The 19,276-nt window shown below is 38.5% G+C and overlaps 1 protein-coding gene across 23 annotated transcripts in view; it reads right to left on the reverse strand.

Annotated features, from left to right (window-relative positions):
• LOC109071322 (pleckstrin homology-like domain family B member 1) overlaps window positions 1–19,276 on the reverse strand; it is a 71,460-nt gene that overhangs the window by 23,073 nt on the left and 29,111 nt on the right. For 18 of the 23 annotated variants that reach the window (XM_042739345.1, XM_042739348.1, XM_042739349.1 and 15 more), the window contains 6 exons: window positions 18,615–18,740; window positions 12,809–14,310; window positions 3,573–3,857; window positions 2,832–2,978; window positions 2,494–2,631; window positions 1,621–1,680 (listed from right to left, as the gene is read on the reverse strand). In XM_042739345.1, the coding sequence (XP_042595279.1) occupies window positions 1,621–1,680; window positions 2,494–2,631; window positions 2,832–2,978; window positions 3,573–3,857; window positions 12,809–14,310; window positions 18,615–18,740 (2,258 nt within the window). The remainder of the gene's footprint in view (window positions 1–1,620; window positions 1,681–2,493; window positions 2,632–2,831; window positions 2,979–3,572; window positions 3,858–12,808; window positions 14,311–18,614; window positions 18,741–19,276) is intronic. The other 5 variants (XM_042739356.1, XM_042739363.1, XM_042739347.1 and 2 more) reach the window with 1 other exon arrangement.

Genomic DNA, 19,276 nt, shown 5'->3' on the forward strand with positions numbered 1-19,276 from the left:
CAAACCCCTGTAAGGGAAATGGGTTCAAAGCAAACAAACTGATCAATAAAGATCTAAATGAACAAACCAGTTATGAAAAAACAATCCAAAGTATTGCACAGTATCTTTGAATAAAATATTTATCTTTTAAATCATTAATCAAAGTTTTTCTCTCTCTCTCTCTCTCTCTCTCTCTCTGTGGAACACAAAAGGATAATTTTTTTGTTGCTCTTTTCTAAACAATTACAATGAATGTGAACTTTAAGCTATTTAAGCTGCAGAGGTACCATACAAGTATTATAAAAAATTGACTTGATATAAAAATCTTTGAAGTTTTATCAGCTATAATGCTTATTGAAAACTGAACAGATCTATTCCAGTTGAGTCAAATTTATTTTGTAAAGTGCTTTTTTTTTTTACAATAAATTTTTTCAAACCAACTTTATAGAAAATAATGATGTTGATATATTCATTATCTTAATGTCTTCATGCCATATAGTTGCATTTAGAAGAGCTGAGCTATAATATACAGTAGTTTACATTTTGCGATGATACAAGTAATCAACCAGTTGAGATTCGCTATTGATTGTCCCAAACCTGTATACGTTTCTTTTTTATGTTGAACACAAAAGAAGATATTTTATAAAATTCTGAAGAACCAAAGAATTGTTGGTCCTGTTTGATTATCAGCATTCTTCAAAATATCTTCTTTTATGTAGAACATAAGAAAGAAACTCATACAGTAATGAGTAAATGATCACAAAATTTTCATTTTTGGGTGAACTATTCCTTTAACAATTTAAATGTCCTACCACATTAGTTGTACTGACCACTTTTATGATAGTTTTATGTTGCTTTTGCATCCTTTTTGAAGCTTGAAGGCTTCTGTTTCCATTCACTGTAATTCTATGGGAAAGAGCGCCAAGCACAGTGCTCATAATTTCCCCTTTTGCATTCCAGATACTGAAAGTCAGTCTTATGAAAGTCATAATTTTCATTTTTTGGTGAACTATTCTTTTAAGGATCTCTCCAAGAGCATAATATTTGGCAGAATCGAAAAAGGAGACTAAAACACCCAGAGAAACCCAGAATCTGATGGATAAGAAATAAAAGCTGGAATTCTGAAACAGTGTGTAGGAAAAGGCTTTCTAAAAAGACACCTACTGTAAGTCACCAAGTCTCGCACCACTGGAGCTATTGTCCCTCAAATCCAGTGTGCTAATCCCAAAGCCTGAGTTTGCGCTAAGCTAAACAGTTTTGAACCCGAGGGGGCGAGCAGAAGAAACGGAGAGACTGTGAGTGTGGAAAAAAGCAGTAAGGAGATTAGAGGTTAATGAAGGCTTGTTAGTGTTGCCAAGCTTTGTAGAGGACCTGATGAGAACCACCACAAAAGGAGAGTAAAAAGACAACACCTCTTGTGAATGAATGCTTGATTACTAGACAGAACCTTGGCTTTCTGCCCAAAAACAAAACTAGTGAACTGCATTTAAATGTGACTATCTTCTTCAGATCCTCTATTGTGCAATGTAGAATGACCAGATGTAATGGGAAGTGCTTTGGCTAGTTTGAATGAGCACTTTTGCTCTTTGGGTTTTTTTTTTTGTTTGTTTGTTTTGTTTTGTTTTGTTTTGTTCTTTTTACCTGGGGATGGCAATCGAGACCAGAATGGGCCTTAAGTGGCCATCCAACAGAATGGCATGCCTTTAAGAAATGTCAGAGACCAGAAAAGGCTGTTCAGTCCAGAGTGGCTCAACAGTATAAAACACAAAACAGTCGGTTGGGGATTTGAAATTCTTAACAATTAAGGTGCAGTCACATTTCAGCAAAATTTCATGTTTGAAGAACAGCTTGCAATAGCCGTGTTTCCCATTACACATCAAATTGCGTAAATTGAAATTCCAAATTTAAAATATGCCTAATGGAAACACGTAAATTTTGCAAAAACTCCCATATGTCACATAAAAAAGTTTTTACGCTCGCATGAGGTGTTTTTTGAGGCAATTCGAAAAAAGAATATCACAAAACTGCAATGGAAACCGTTTTTTTTTTCCTTCGTTTTTTTCGCATTTACAGGTTACCTGGTGTGTATAAAAGTGGATAACCTTGGATAACTACCAACATCCGTTACCATGACTTATCATGAAAGGAAAAAAATTACGTTTTAGCCGCATAACATCGGTTAATGGAAACGGTATCAATTCGCAATAGGTTTTTTTATCAACCTTTATAAAATATCGCAAAATTTTCTGTAATGAAAACCCGGCTAATGAAGTCACTTTTAAACCAAGCACGACCAACTGAACCAGTTGCAAAATCTGTATGGGGAAATCTTTTACCCTCATGCGAAATTTGAGACGATGGATTTCGACAATGAAAATTCGCCAAGCAATGCTAAATATGACCACACCTTTATGGAAACATTTTTACTTCTAAATGAAAAATGAATTCATTAATGTGTTCTAAATATGGACAATTTCATTTTGTGAGCTTTTATGTGGTGTGTGTGTATCCTACCTTGTCTTTCTCTCTCTGGATGGTGTTCTCCAGTTCGCTGAGTTTGTGCTGCAGCTGGTTGATAATCTCTGTCTCGGCCTCGATTTGCTCCAGCTCGGCCTGTCTCTCTCCCTGCAGCAGAGCTCTTTCCATCTCCGCCTGTCCAGATCAACACGTCAGATAGAGCAATTCTCACACAGGCCACATAAACACACCCGAGAGCTCCATCTGACATTCTCTGTTCCACTATGCATCACTTCCCTCTGCTTCCGACTCTTATCCACTATAATTAGGAAAGGACTTCCTGTATATCCTTCAGTGTATTTAACTATATAAAAATGTTTATGAGAGCGGCTCACCTCCTGTTTGGACTCCTGAAGTTGCTGCTCCAGTTCTGTGATTCGAGCTTTGAGCTCATCTACCTTTGCCAGCACTCGAACCCGCTCCTCCTCCAGGTATCCCAGTTCCAGACGGCCAATGCTGCCTGATCCCAGAGAGTCCTCTGCCTGAATACAATTCACACACAGTTTATATGATGTACTGTTTATATACACTATTGCTCAAATTTTTGAGGTCAGTAAGTACTTTTATAATGCTTTTGAAGTCTTTCATGCTCACCAAGGCTGTTCATTTGATGAAAATATAGTAAAAACAGTAATATTATGAAACATTATTACAATTTAAAAGAATTGTTTTCTATTATAATATTTTGAAATGCAATTTATTCCTGTGATGGCAAAACAGAATTTTTAGTGTAACATGATCCTTTAGAAATCATTCTGATGTGCTGTGCAAGCAACATTTCTTATTATTAACAATGTTAAAAACAGTTGTGCGAAAAGTCAAAAGAACAGCATTTATTTGAAATAGGAATCTTTTTTAACATTATGAATTTCTTTACAGTCACTCTTGAATAAAAATATGAATAAAAGTATTAATTTCCAATTTCCAAACTTTTAAACTGTAGTGTAATACTACAAATATATAATGCAAAAAGCACATTAATATTGTTTAAAACATTAAAGAGGTAGATACTAACATTGCTAATGGTGAAAACATATATAAATTGTTCAGATTTAAAGAAGGAAAGGGAGTCCGACCTGTCCATTTTGTCCATTTAACAGAGCTGTTGGGGTCCGTCCGTCCTGCTGCGCACTCTCAGTGCTACTATTGTCCTCCTTCAGGTTCTCCCCTTGGCTTTCACGATGTCTCTGCGCCACCCTTAGGGAAGCGCTGCTCACACTGTCCAAGGAAGGACGCCTGACATTAAGCCCGTCCCTCGAGCCAAACCCAGAGACGCCCATCCTGCCCAGATCTCCCGCCGGCCCGTCACCCTTGTTGTACTCAGCACAGAGATTCAAGATTGTTTCCAGCCGCTGCCGTTCCTAAAACACAACAGAGATGAGCTATTAGAATGGCAAAAATTCCCCTCACGTTATCTAATTTCCTCTGTGCCAGCCTCTGGCACTCAGCATCTTACTGGTGCCAATCTGAAGAGAGAGGAGAGGAAATAAACAGAAGCGCCACTCTTATCAGGACCCTGTCCTCAAGCAAGAGGATGCAGCGCTGCTTTAAGCACATACAAACTCCCAGCACTTGTCAGAAACAACTGACACTGAAACAACTACACAACTACACAGAACTCATGTACTGTCAGCCTGGGGGGTCTGAATGTGATAACAGCTGCCCTCTCAAGCCAGTCGGGCCCACCTCACAGACACATTCTCAGTGTGACCTTTGGCCATTTCATGCCATTTGCCCCAGACCGAGGCACCAACTCTGCTGAGTAACACAGTCTGTATAGTACAAAAATGGAAATAATACACTTTTCATGTATTTACGTTATGTTAATCTCTAGAAATGCTTGTCAGATTGGCTGTAAAATTTTCTTTTGTGGTAACAATGCATTTAACAATGCTGTTTGGGTCATATGAATGCAATATATAATAATGCAATTTATTAATACAAATGTTAAATTATGCAGCTAGACATTTAGTTATTACTGGGAAACCAACGAGCACTTTGAAATTTGCATATAGTTGTGTACTGTAACACATGGTGCCCATTAACTCTATCTTTAAGAAACTTAATATATATTTTCCATTTGAGATCATGTAAGGCTTGTCTTTATTGTTTTAATTGTATATGGAACTATTCAAAATTTGGTCAGTTTTTATTATTTGTTTATTTAAATTTCATAAAATCTCTTTCTTTTGAGAGCTGCTCCGTCACAAACCCCCGACTAGAAAAACCTTGTTTTAGGACATAAAAAAATTATACATGATACAGAAAAGGAAGATAGACAAAAAGAGGCACGCTGCTACTCCAGCAGGTTGTGTGCGCTCTCTTTGATGTGCTCTAGAGACTGGATGAGCTCAGTGTGATTTGTGGAGGACTGTGATGAGTATTCTCCAAACCCTTAATTAGCTCAACCTGTAATCATCAGCCTCCTGAATCTCCAGGATCACACTGAAATGAGAAACATGGCTGAGGGGAATCAGTTTAGACTGTTCCCATGGCCCTTTCCCATCAAACTACCAAATTACCTCAGACAGAGAGATGCTTCTATATCAAAAATTAACTAAATCTTTCATCCAAATTACCAAAGTAAAATGATTTTGGCTTGAATTTAAACTGGTTGCTCAAAAGCCCCCTTGCTTTCATTCCTCGGGCTCCGTAACAACCCACAGACCCTTCTAATACTGAAGAGGTGATATCACAGAAAGTTTCTCACCAACTACAATTTGCACCAATAATTGCTGTATACTATAACAGCTCATTATCTCTGCTTAAGAGCCAAGAGCAACATCTTCCATTTTCGAGATTTTTCGGTCAAAACTGTCAAGACCTTGAACACAGATCAGTTCTCAGCTCCAAAAGAGACATTTAGACCCGGTTTAGACCAGGACTATACAACAGACCCCAATGTGCACAACACTCATTTATGAGTTTAAAGGGCCTTCTCATTAGTAGGTGCCCTCAGGGAAAGGAAACTGTTTAAGATCAGGGTGGCACACCCTGAGTTTTAAAAGCGCTCTGGGGGAACTGTAGGAGGGAGTCTAATCATTTGATCTGCTTCCATCCAGGCCTGTTGAGCCTCTGATCCTGGAGTTTACAGCCAGGCTTGATGAGTGTTTCCAATCAAAGCCAGTGCTACCTGAACACTTCTAAAGCAATATGTTGCTTTATTGTGCTGTAAAAGCACCCCTAATACAACACATAAAGGAATACGTTCACGCTCAAGTCATGTAACAACATATTAAATACCTAGATGAGCACTATATGACAGAATATATCGGTCTAATACATGTAAAAGTACAATGTTAGTAATTAAGCACTAGTTATATATACTTTTATATGCACAGTCCAACTAACTCAGATAAAAGTATGTATTGAAAACCACACACTCACCCTCATTGTGACGTGTAAAAAGTAGAACACTAGTCAGAGTCCTGTGGTTCTCTCAGATGTTTCCTCAATGAGTAGCTCTCCAGAACTCACATACACACACACACACACACGCTGAGATAGATGAACAAATAAAGCCCCTAGTCCCTCCTCCTCCAACTCTCTCTCTCACTGCTGGTGGCTGTTGTTAATGATGATATGATTCAGTGTTCTCAAAGGCTTACTGAAATGGATGTCTTGTTTTATCTATCAAGGCTTTGAAACATGCGAGAGAGGAGGCCCAATTTCAAGTTTAAATACTATTCATTGTAACCCACTCAGGGGTTAGTGCTTACTAAACAACAACACCGTTTGCGTGGGCGCTGGTCAGATGTTCTCTCAGAAACTGGAGGAATACTGTTGACGTGAAAATTACAATTCAGTCAAATGCTACATGCTGAAACCCAGATGGAAAAATATACAGGGTTTCCACTGAACCGGTATGTAGGATAACCGTTAAGCACTTCATACTTTCCAGATGACAGCAATGAACAGACGTAGCTCTCTGTTTACAAATCTCCCCACTTTGCTAGGAGTTTTTGGTGAGCATGTATTCTTGAAGGCACATTTCTCATTCAGGTGTGTCCATTTCAGGAAAACTTCAAAGGTTAAACTTACACTGCTCTGCAAAGTGGCCAATTCTGAGTTTTTACACTCAAATCTAGTTAAACAACATCACAACCTTCCTAGGTTCAAATTTCAGTAGGATAATTTAACATGTAATTGTTATCATATAAAATTTCACATCAAATGATAAAAACTCTGAAGTTCTATTCTAAACCTTTTAAATTATCATTAAGATTGCTCTCTATTGTCTAATAATTTTTGGTTTAATTTCTGTCATTGTTCAAAGTCAGTGATCAATGATGTGCATCCAAGAAATGTCTAACAACAACAACAATAATAATAATGATAAATGTACATTAAATAAATATTTTATATAATAAATATAATTAATTAAAAAATAATATATATATATATATATATATATATATATATATATATATATATATATATATATATGTATATATATATATATTTTAGATATACTTTTGGCCTTTTGTGCAATGCATCATATAGTGTACTTCATGAATTATTTTAAAGTAGCTCTACCATATGATGCTGAATGTAAAAATGGGTAGAAAAATCATATTAATTCCAAAATTAATTAAACTGAAAGACAGACATACAGTGTTCAAGAACATAAATATGAAATAAATATGAAACTTTTCAGTTCTGTTTCACTGAAGAAGAAAAAGATGAAGAAAACAGAAAATTACTGCACTTTAAGTGGCCTGGTTAAGAATTAAAAAATGCCAGATTTATACCATCATAAAAAAAAAAAGCAAATCTGTGTCAACTGTTATTCGAAAAACGTCTCATCAGTGAAAATGTCTCAGGTATTGAACATAGACAGTCATTAGTGACACTAGAAGCCCAAATAAGAACTGATTGATGGCATTTGGAGAAATATTCCAGCTCTTTTATTTCCGCTCACTTATTTTTATGCATTCCAACCACACATGGACCAATCAGAGCTCAGGAGACACGGGCTGTGCCGTCTGATCTCAGCTCTTACATTCCACTGTCTTCCCTCTGTCTAGAATGACACACACACAAACGTACAGCTCCTCAAATCCCTTTTCAGCGCCTCTCAAACCCCCTGCCATGTAAGAGGCTCTCTCCTGCTCCTCCTGACCGTTTTTTTGTCTGTAAATGTGTGCCGGGGTCACGGGGCCATTCTTACTGCTGTGACGTGCCCGGATTGTTTGAATACCTTTAACCAGACAGTCTTCAACTGCTTCTGTTCTGGGCATCCAAAGCAAACAACCAAGAGATATTAAAATGTACACTGTCAGCAATTTCACATGTCTGTTTGCATATATTTGCCATTAAATAAAATTAATATAAAAATATTTAAATGTCAAAAATTACATATTATATTAATTATAAAAAAAAAAACACACACATTTACACACACACTTTGAGCTGAAGCATAAAATGAATTGCAAAATCTGCCATTGGTTGAACAGATAGTCCCGCCCCAAACTCTTGCCACTAGTCAAGCTAATATCATTCGCATAATCACTCACATTTTTTGGGGAAATTAAACCAATAAATGCTTTCCTTATATATATAGCTAGAAAAATTACAATTAAAATCAATGTGCATGGAGGAATAAAGAAGTCAAAGCTTGTCTACAGAAAACCCACAGGGTGAAAAATATGCCAGTACTTTCAAGCACAGACTACAGACTAAACCAAGCACAGTAGCATTAAGCCCTCCAGTAAACATCCTGGGATGACACTTCTGTTGCTGAAATATGTGATATTTCAAACAAAAACAACTGCTTTCATATTAAATGTCTTTGAAAAGCAGCACATCACCACAAACCAAGTCAACAGGACCAGATGCATCTGTTCATGTTGCACTTCAGCATGATGGGAACCTCTAATTTCACACAGAGTTTGAGGAAAAACAGCTTACATTTTTGGAATAGAAAAAGAAATGTCTAGACACACACAGCTGTGAAATATGGGAAACTTGCTTGACCCCTTAAAATGAAGATCCAGAGACCAAAAAAAAAAAAAAAAAAGGCCATGGGGAATTTTACACAGAAGTCTTTGGCTTGACTTGAAATTCAAATTTTTGTCCTCAAGATAAACACCCAAAAGATAGAATTCTGTTATTATGTATTCGTCCTTGTGTGTCTGAAAGCACACATAAAGGTCTAGTTGTGCCCTATAAAGCTAAAAGAGGTAACTCATACATGAGTGTTGCATATAAATCACATGAGGGATGCATTATCCTCTGCAACCAAAGACAGAAAACAGCACCCTTCCTACAGGCCTTCAGATACCTGGCAAAAGAACAAGACATAAATAGTGGTTTATATTAGACCTTGCCTGTTATCTGTGCAATTGCAGTAAAAAGGTGAGGATATAGAGTGGCCTATGGCCTCTTCAGGTTTATTGGTTTGGCTCATTGTGTCATTTCATGGCCAAGTTTAGATCATCGAGATGCAGCAGAGGACAGAACTAACCGTCACTTCTGTGAATCCCTTGGCACACTTTGGAACAGTAATAGTTTCATTGCCAGCTCTTCTCAAAAACACCAGTGTAGAGGGAGAAAGGTCTCTGCTCAAGGGCAGAAGAAGAATTTGAATTGTATCTCACACATTTATATTTTTCTGCTACAATGTAAAAAATATCCTCTATCCAACATTGGCAATACTCGTATACAGTGTCATACTCACAAGGACAAAACACCATCAGGAAAACACACAAGAAATGCATACGAACTAAATAACATTAAATTACAGTACATTACAGATCACAAAAATGAGAAGAAACAAAATTGTCTGTTCACTCTCATTCATTCTTCTTAAATGTACAAACTAAAGGAATAGTTCACTCCAAAATTAAAATGTTGTCATCATTTACTCACCCACTTGTCGTTCCAAATCTGTATGAGCTTCTTTCTTATGCTGACCATAAAAGAAGATATTTTGAAGAATGCTGGTAATCAAACAGCTGACGATTCCTATTGACTTAGTATTTCTTTTCTATGGAAGTCAATGGGGACCAACAACTGTTTGGTTCTTAAAAATGTCTTTTTTTGTGTTCAACATAAGAAAGAAAATTATAAAGATGAAAATGATGACAAAATTTTCATTTTGGGTGAACTATTCCTTTAAGGTTGTAAACGTGGGATGATCTGTATAATTAAGTTTAATACTTTAGTGTTCATTCAAATCTCTAAAGTTAAGTATGAACAATAGCAACAATGATACTTGCACAACTAATACAATAACAAGTCTTTATCTGAACAATGGAAATCAAGCACCACAAGTGACTATCATGTAGGTATCAAACGCCAGTATCTGTCTCTATTTTTCAGGATTACAGAATCACCTGTGCAAATGTCAAACAGATCTTTCTTAGAAACCTTGAATATTGCTTTATGTAACAAGATGAGGTGTTGCTAAGAGCACTCAGTGTTGTTCTTCGCTGTCTTGATTACAATAGCCGGGTCAGAATAACTAAAGTCTGCACTGACCCAGATAATCAGCGCCACAGAAAGTCAGTTAACTGTCTCTTTTTCTCAAATACTCTCTCTCTGCTGTTTTGAGGAGAATCAGTATTAACCCATCTCAGAGCAGATAACTCACTTTACACTCATCTGCAAGAACACAGGAAGCACATAAACACATAAAACCATCAACAAAATGCTCCGGAGGGAGCTCATAATGCGTTTTGCTGTGTCACAGGATACTGCTTTTATCTTCATCAGAATGCTTCTAATTGCACTTTACTGGGTCAAAATGAGTTGCATTAGATACCTCTTGTCTCTTCCTCCCTCTCTATCTGTTACAAACACACATAGTTATGTTACTTCATAATGTTGCCAGTGAAAGTGGATATATTTAGTGTGCTAATCCACAAGAGCAGTGGGCCAGATGCTTGTCATACAGACCTCTTGTGTCCCCTGTGCAGATGTCTGCCATCCCAACAACGTGGAGGTGGTTACGTCTTCATAGTATAACAGGTTTCCATTAATCTGACTGACTCCCTGCAAACTAGAACCATTCCAGTTCATTTAAAGGGGTTATAATAACTGCTTTTTATCTTTTATTATCATTATCATTATTTCTAATGATAAAAGAGGTCAGCAAGGTTTATTGCATGAAGAAAAATCACAAATATTCTTTATAATATAACTTAATATAAAATTTCATGTTATTTCCCCTTTAGAAATATCACTAAAACAGAGTACTTCCTCACTGACACGTCTGCTTTTACTGTGTAGCAAATGTCAGTTTTAATGGAGTAATGGAAATGTGATGTCATTGTGGGAGCTCTCAGTCAAAAAAAAAAAAAAAAAAACGAGGTCATCTTTAGCAGGGCTGGCATCAGCATGGCACTCGAGTTGACTGACAGAATGGATTTCTAGTGACTGACGCCTTATGCCAAGTGTGTGTGTGCCAACAAGGCTGTATCTAAGGTAACCATGTGTGCCTCTGGAGCCTTGTGGCAGTTTAGGGATGATAAATTATGCACTGTAGACTGGACTGGCTCACACTCACTCAACTGTACATCCATAAAATGAAGAAATACACTTTCTTGAGAAAAAATCATTTTGATGTTCACAGTTTGCTGAATGGTGAGCTCAGAAGTTCAGATTACAGTCTAAATAAGTCAGAACTTTAAGTTTTAAGAAAACCCTTTTTGTTTAGTCACATCTGTGTGTGAACTAGTGCATTAAAAACAAAGTGGAATATGTAGATATTTATAACAGAAATTTTTTTTTTTTTGAAGTAATTGTAGAAGTAAATGCCCACTATTATGATTGGCTAATAGTTGTGTATGTTTGACAGAGTACACAGATGGACTAGGTTAAAAACATAAACACTCATATCAAACAATCTGTAATAACAGACAAAGCAATAGTGACCACGTAATAAACAATTACTCCATGCATTCTATACCGTGCAACGTTATGTGAAGTTTTGCCTGACCTCTCCTCTGTATGACTGTCAGCTGGCAAAAAAAATCAAAACCTGCTGCAACTCCCTGGAGCACATTTCTGCTTGTCATGCTAGGCAGTGTCCCGGTCCTTCTCAGCAGGAGCCAAGGGGCAGTCAAATAAGCTCAACGTGGCTTATCTGCACGTCAGATGCATCACACTGTTGTTATTGAAATTCAGACTTGCTTGACGAATGATGTATGGAACTGCAGAAATGAGTGAACAGATGAGTGCTGTTTGTTAATGGACCACAGAAGCCACCAGACCATGTCAAAATACCAATTCACAGGACAGGCACTTCTGATAATGAGTGATGTAATGGCTAACAGTCAGAAAATTCAAAAGAACATCTGATCTTTCTTCACAGAGCAAACATTCTTTGCTATTTACACTTGACATTTTGCAAATATTTCAGAACAAGGTCTGAATCAAAGGTCATTTCTTGTTTGTCTAATTTTGTACTTGGAGATCAAGCACATTTGTGAGGATGAGGTCATTGGCATGTTGAGCTCATATATTGCAGCTCATTCTTTCAGCATTTATTCCAGCACATTTCATCAGCAAAGAGCCAAATAAAGCACACTGGGAGCATACTAGAACTATACATGCTAAGCAAATAACATACTGCAGATATTCTCTGTTGGGATTATTGAAGCATAACTCTTTACGCTCAATTAGATCACCTCCTTTTCTGAGTGCAATAAACAACCACAATGGGTAATTACAAGGGAAGCGGACAAGAGCTGTTTCAGAAAAAAACACATATAAAACTTCACAGGGGCCTTTGTCTCAGCGGCTTCATTCTTGGCTGCAAACTGGACCAAGATGTCTACTATTCCCTCCCATCTCTCAGTAAAAGAGACAACAAACAATGAGGTTGCCATGGTAAAATTGGAGCCCTCTTCCTCACTACGACAGTGGATAAGTCAGTGTGTCAGTTCCGCCTCAGACGTGTAGTAGCATTTCCTCCAAATGTCCTGCATTCTCACCAAAAGCACAATTGCTAATGCTTGCTAGGTGTGTTAAGATTAGATTCAGCCATCGGTCTGAACTGTATTAACTGTAGGAACTTGCAATTTACATATCATCGGAAGACATGCAGAGGCAACACTCTACATGACATGTACAAACAGAGACGGGGAGTACTTCTTAGAAAGAATTCTTTATACTATGATGTAGCTTTCAAGTGGACATTGCAAACAAATGATGTAAGATCTTTCCTCAGAGCTAACTGCACTTTACTTTGGTCTTGAGGTTGTTTTTAGTGGATACACGGAGACAGCTTTCTGGTAAATCCTACTTGGTTTGATATTTTGTTATATAAATGCATGTATTTTTAAAGGTGCCACTGCATCTCACTCACCAGCCTCTCCATTTCTTGCTCTCTGAGTCGTTCTTCTCTTTGGCGCCGGTGGTACTCCAGAAGGTCATCCTCGTTGTCGCTGATCTCTGTGATGCTATTTTTGCGCTCTCTCATGCCAGGGTGAGGCATCCGAAGGTCCCTGTGGCCCACTGACATCTTTCTGTGGCTCCTAGGACTGGATCGGGGCGATGACCCAGGCAGAGAACTCAGGCTGAATGCGGAAGAGAGCGAGTTCCCAAAACTGCCCTTCTCTCCACTGCCTTCCCCCATCAGTCCAGAGGTGGGTGAAGGACTACGAGCACGCACCCCACGAGGGCTGAATGGCTCCTCTGTAGGAGACCCTGCTTTCCGCCTGAGTCTGGGACTCTCTGGCACCATTCTTGGGGATGGACTCTCTGGAGTCCGCAGGGTTCCCGGTAGAGCTCCGGGGAGCACAGGAACCCCCCTGCGAGCTATAGAGGGGCTAAGAGGAGGAAGCTCCCTCATGCTACTCCCTTCAAGGTTCCTGCGGGCCAGCCGCGGACTTTCTGGAGGCTGCAATGTGCGAGGATGTGGGTGTGGAGGTCCACCCTGAATGATGTGGACAATGGGGTCCAAGGGGGGCTGGAAAGGTCGTGAGGGTGGGGAGAGTTGGTTAGAGGGACTAGAGGTCAAGGAGCGATCTGGCTGAGGCTGTTCCCGGAAAGGACTTGAGGACCGATCCTGGAGAACAATGGCAGTTTTGGTTCTAGGACTAGAGGGCGAGGAGGATGGGGATGCAGTGGAGAATTTGGGGGTCAGTCTGGGACTACCTGGAACTGGAACCCGACTGACAGATGGGTGATCAGTTGGAGCAGTAGAGATTGAGACTGAGGGCAGAATGTGAGTCTGTATGGGGCTGTCTGGGGTTTTAGCCACCAAGCTGTCTTGGTTCAACCCCCTACGACTTGGCTTTGGGCTTGGCGGTGCTTCTAAAAGAGCCTTTCGCTGGAGTCTGGGACTCTCCGGCACCTTTGACCCACTGTTGCCACCAGAATAGCTGGGCAGTATGGTCCGTGGCTGAGGTATGGGTGGCTGGCTGGTGTAATTGTAACTAGAAGACCTCACTGGCACAGGAGGAAGCATGTGAAGCTGGTTCTGACAACCACTTGGAGATGGACTGGCGTAGCTGCCACTGCTGGCAGCGGATGGGGATGAGAGAGGAGAGAAAGGAGGAGAGGTATTCTCATAACTGGAGCCCACGGACATAGCACCAGGGCTCGTTGGGGGTGAGAGAAGGAAGCGCCCCCCGCCATTTAACATGGGGGACAAGGGAGACTGGGAGATGGGCTGACCAGAGGGCTTCTTTGACTCAGAGGAAGAGGGCTGAGGGTCATCCATGACTAATGAGTCCATAATGTCCTGAAGGTCCTTCTCAATGGAACTGACGATGGCACTGTGCTCAGGGCGCACTCTCTCGTTGGAGACCAAGTGAGATTTTGGCACTCCTGACGGGTGGTTCCCATTGACCAGGTTCTCAGAATCTGAAAGAAAAGATAACAGTCATAAGCCTTTGCCATATACAAAAATCTATATAAATATCTTTTAGAACAGCCAAGGTATAGCTGTAATTAATTAACGAACAAATCTTTCTTCTGAATTAGTGGAAATGGTTCACAAAACCGGTCAAGTCCGGTAAGTTTGAAAGGATTTTTAGTCAACAACTCACCAAAACACTGGAGAACAGTCTTTTTTCAAAATAATGGACAAGCTGATAATGAGTAGCTGGACAGTATATAAGGATTTGAATGATGGGGGGCAAAAAGTATGTCACTTTAGTTGTATAGCAGAAATGTTACAATAATAATGAAAGAGTTGGTTTTCAATTAATGGCTTTTATAGAAGATTTAGCCCCCAAAATTAAGTGAATTTATTATTGTTTCATATAAATGCTAATAATATCAAGGTTTTAGATCACTTAAACTTAATATAAAACCACCCTGTATGCTTTCATATATCTTTACTTGACCATGAATGCAATGTCAAGATGACAGGGACCATGTGATGACAACTTCATGATGTAAAAAAAAATAAATAAAAAATGCTGGACTGGTTAACTGAAACAATTCGAAAGAATTGACTCTCAATAATGATTCAGAATTCCCATCACTAGCCAGCTGAGCCCAACAGAGTGCAGAAAACAGGAAGGGCACTTACGAGTAAGTGGATGCATTTGGCTTCTTCACCCCACCTAACCCCAACTATTATCCTCAGTACTACACCTGAGCTTTTAATGCAAGTACCTGCAGCTCTTTTGGCACTGCAGAGATGCATTTAATCCATTAGCCCCTTTCAACAGCCTCCAAGTTTAACACTGCTGCCAAACCCACAGAAGATGAATGCTCAAGTAGAAATAGTGGTTACCAAATGGAAATTCAGAGAGAAAGTCTGCCAGGCTCCAGCCTGAAAGGATAAACGTCAAATGAATATGTGCTCATACACCTAAATCACAGAGAGCCCCGCTGGTAATTCAATCTATCTCTCAGGCAACTGACCATCTCCAATGTAAATGGTTCATCTGCTGAGACAGACCAACAAAGTAAGAATGGTCATTATCTAAACCAGTGGTTTTCAAACTGGGGTCCGGGAAACCCCAGCGGGGCTGTAAGTGGGAGCTAGGGGGCTGTAAGGTAATATTATTGTAATAATCTCTGCAAATCTGCTTTGGAACAAGTTTTACAGTGAAAAGCAATTGAGTAAAATTGTATTGAAAATACTTATCCTCAAGTTTAAACATATAACATTAGTCTAACAGTGGAAAGATCAACTTAATAGAAAAGAATTATTCAATTGCTTTGGTTTTAGTAGAATTACAATACTAAAGCAAATAATTTGATTTTGAACAAGATGTTTTGTAATATGATGCTAATTATGTTTCTCAGACAGTGTACATGGGCTTGTATACATGAATTACATGGCTGATTTTATATTTTAGGAAAGGGTGCAGCGATTATCGTATTTGGAGGGCCTTGGCATCACAAAAGTTTGATAACTTCAGGTCTAATCCACAAACAAAGGCCAAAATAATGCCCAATTTATGATTTTCCCCCTCAATTCATCAGAACATTATTATTTTTCATATAACACCCCAGATGTAAACTATTTAACACTGCATCAAACTTATTAGATAGGTGCTATATATAAATAAGATGTAAGTAATATATAAACATATACATAAGATTCTGAGTCAGTCACAGAACTAATTTCACAACATCCAAAACTTGATCAATCTTGCTCTTGCCAGCTCAGTGTCTGCGTTTCTATGCCACAAATCTCCTGATTACAAAACACTCTCTGTTCCAACTCCTCACAAATAATGCATAAAAAACACAGCCCCCTTTCCAAGTGTTATTTATTTATTTATTTATTTATATATTTATTTTGTAATCATCGTGGTTTAGAAATAAGTCAGAGCAGCTGACGATGCCTCTGGCTCAATTTTCCGTTTAAATCCCACTGAAAAACAAACGGTTTCAAGAAACCACAAGCACAACAATGATTATTTGAGAATGACCTTTCATGTGACAAAATGATACGTCAACTTGACAAGTAGCGACTATAAAAGGATACATATGCTACATACAGTATGTCCGTAAACATACACGTATACAGCCTATATAACGATCTGTACTTACAGATGAGAACACGCCTGTGGAAACACCGCTGCGCTTGGTTTATAACCCATAACCGAACTCAATAGCAAAAGTAAGGCATTCCCGCATTCCGGTTCTTGAGCTAGGCCAGCTGCACCGGCCACACGGTACCCAGGCAGGAGTATAAAACGCCGCAGATGAGATATTCCAGCCGGGCTTGGTGAGCCTGGCGCCGCTACACCATCGCTGAGTCCCCCTCCCTCCCCTGTCCACGGTGCTGATGTGACTGACTGCTGGCTGCACGGGGCGGGGCCTACATTCTTAAAGCGACAGTGCACATTCTGAAGATAAATTCACATGGACACTGATGAAATGATTCTTTGATTCTCAATATATTTTATATGAGAATTTCTGAACTGGCAGGAGATGCAGTAATATAATATAATATAATATAATATAATATAATATAATTAATATAATATAATATAATATAATATAATATAATATAATATAATATAATATAATATAATATAATATAATATAATATAATATAATACATTATAATATAATTTAGTTGCCAAGTAATAAGTGGGATAATTTAGACACACACAGCAATAAAAGCATATCTTTTAATATATCATACAACTTCTCTAAGTAAAACTAAAATATAATCAAGAACATCAAGCAGACCTGCTGTGTGGGAACGAGGCAGCCGGATATTGGGAGAATATGAGGGGAACAGTGAAGAGGGGATTGGAGAGCAGGGTGGATGGTGAGATAAATATAGATATTGTAAAAGACACCCCTCAACTCTAAATAAGCAGAGCATGGCCAACAAAGCTGTCTCGATTGGAAGAGAGATGGATGAGGAAATAGCTCTGGCACAGAGAACGTGTGAAGGGGGGTTTCTTTTCCTCTATGAATCAGACTATAAACAAATATCAGTTGCCAAAAGCACATGGACATCTTTATATACATGCCTTATGTACAAGTGCTGAGATTCATGCATTTTAAATGGATATCCCACCCCAAAATGAAAAATATTCTGAAGGTATTTTAAAGAATGTTGATAACTGGGAAGTTGCTGGTAGCCGTTGACTTCCATAATATAGTTTTCCATACTATGGAAGTCAACAGCTACCAGCTACTGTTTGGAACAACTTTAGGGTGAGTAAGAATTTTCATTTTTGGGTGGACTATCCCTTTATATATGCATGTATCTAAGCTCTCGTACAAAAGGCATGTCCATAAAGCTGTCCATGTGCTTTTGGCATCTGGAATTTGTTTAAAGACTGGTTTATAGAGTCTGAAAATTCTTTTAGCTATGTAGTTTTAGATCATTAAGGCACTGGGAAAATAAGAAACATATATATATATATATATATATATATATATATATATATATATATATATATATATATATATATATATATATATATATATATATATATATTATATATATATATATAGAACGGGAATGCAGCGGTTATGTTGTTTGTAAAAAGAATGTCTTTCATGGTGGAGAGAATTTATTACCAGCTCAGAAAATACACTGCACCAGCTGTGTTTATATGCTGTTCTTGTCCTTTTCTGCCACACAACAGGAAAAGTCAGGAAAGCAACTCAATACATACTGTAAACGTGCTCTGTTTAAACATTGGCTGCTGTGTAACACTGTGAGTGAGAGTGGAAGATGTAGAGCGCTCCGTCAGGAGACCCACAGGAATGAACTCCTCATAAAAGTTGCATGGTGCAACTCAGGACCCAGGCAGGCATGCATTGCTAACAGTAAATGCAGTAAGACCCAGCTGAAAGCCACTACCTGTGCTACTAAAACAAACCTTTCCATTCAGGCATGTGCCAACACCCTATAAGACCAAATCTGCACAAATAGCCCATTTGAAAATGTGACCTTGTTTTTTATGGATGTTGCACAAGAAATATTTGTTGTTTTTTTTTTTTTTATTATGGTATGTAATTAAAAGACATCTATATGAAACCGAGTGTGTAATATCACAAATGCTCTTCTGTATTATGATTTCAGACAGTACAAAAATAAGCTTTTGAGGTTCTACAGGAATGCGTTTTCCACACAAATGACAACCTGCACAACACAGCCTTTGAGTGTGTTGTGGTAAGCGTTGGATAATTCATGCCACAGTTGAGGTGTGTTCTCCTGTGGGATATTGCATTACCTGTGTAGGCCCAGTTTTTCACACCGACTGTCTGTCCTCCCTCAGGCATCATGCTTTTCATTCGGAAAGCCTCCTCTGGGTGGTTGAAACGGAAAAAGGCGGATTGGCCGAAACACAGCATACAGCCTGCACACAAAGCAAAACCACTTTTAATGAAGCTGAGAATGGAAATGCATCAAACATATGCCTGAAGAAGTATTCCAAAGGGTCTTGACTAGGATCCTGCCTATTTTAGAGCAGTTTCGTACCACTGTGTGAGAGCTACGGAGGGGGAAAGGAATGTTTGCCCCCGTTTTACATGAACAAGCAGGAACATCTCACACTGTGGTGTCGGATCAGACTCCTGGCTTGCTGAGTGAGGGGAAAAATAGACAAGCCAAACGCTGGTAGTGAAGCCAGTTAAAGTCAACATCAGAACTAAATTAACTATTTATTTTGCAAATACTTGTTTTCCTGGACTTATAGTGAATGATATTTGTATTATCATGCAACCTTATGTCAAATGAAGATCATTTTAAACAAATAAATAAATTTTCAATAGATCAGATCAAGTCTTGCCCTATATATTGGCTTTTTTTATATATAAACGTGTACCATATTGGCCAATAATAGTGATTTAAAAAGTCAATATTGATATTGTATATTTATTCATGCAACTAATT

Source organism: Cyprinus carpio, chromosome B15 (assembly GCF_018340385.1).
Source record: "Cyprinus carpio isolate SPL01 chromosome B15, ASM1834038v1, whole genome shotgun sequence".
NCBI classification, from domain to species: Eukaryota; Metazoa; Chordata; class Actinopteri; order Cypriniformes; family Cyprinidae; genus Cyprinus; species Cyprinus carpio.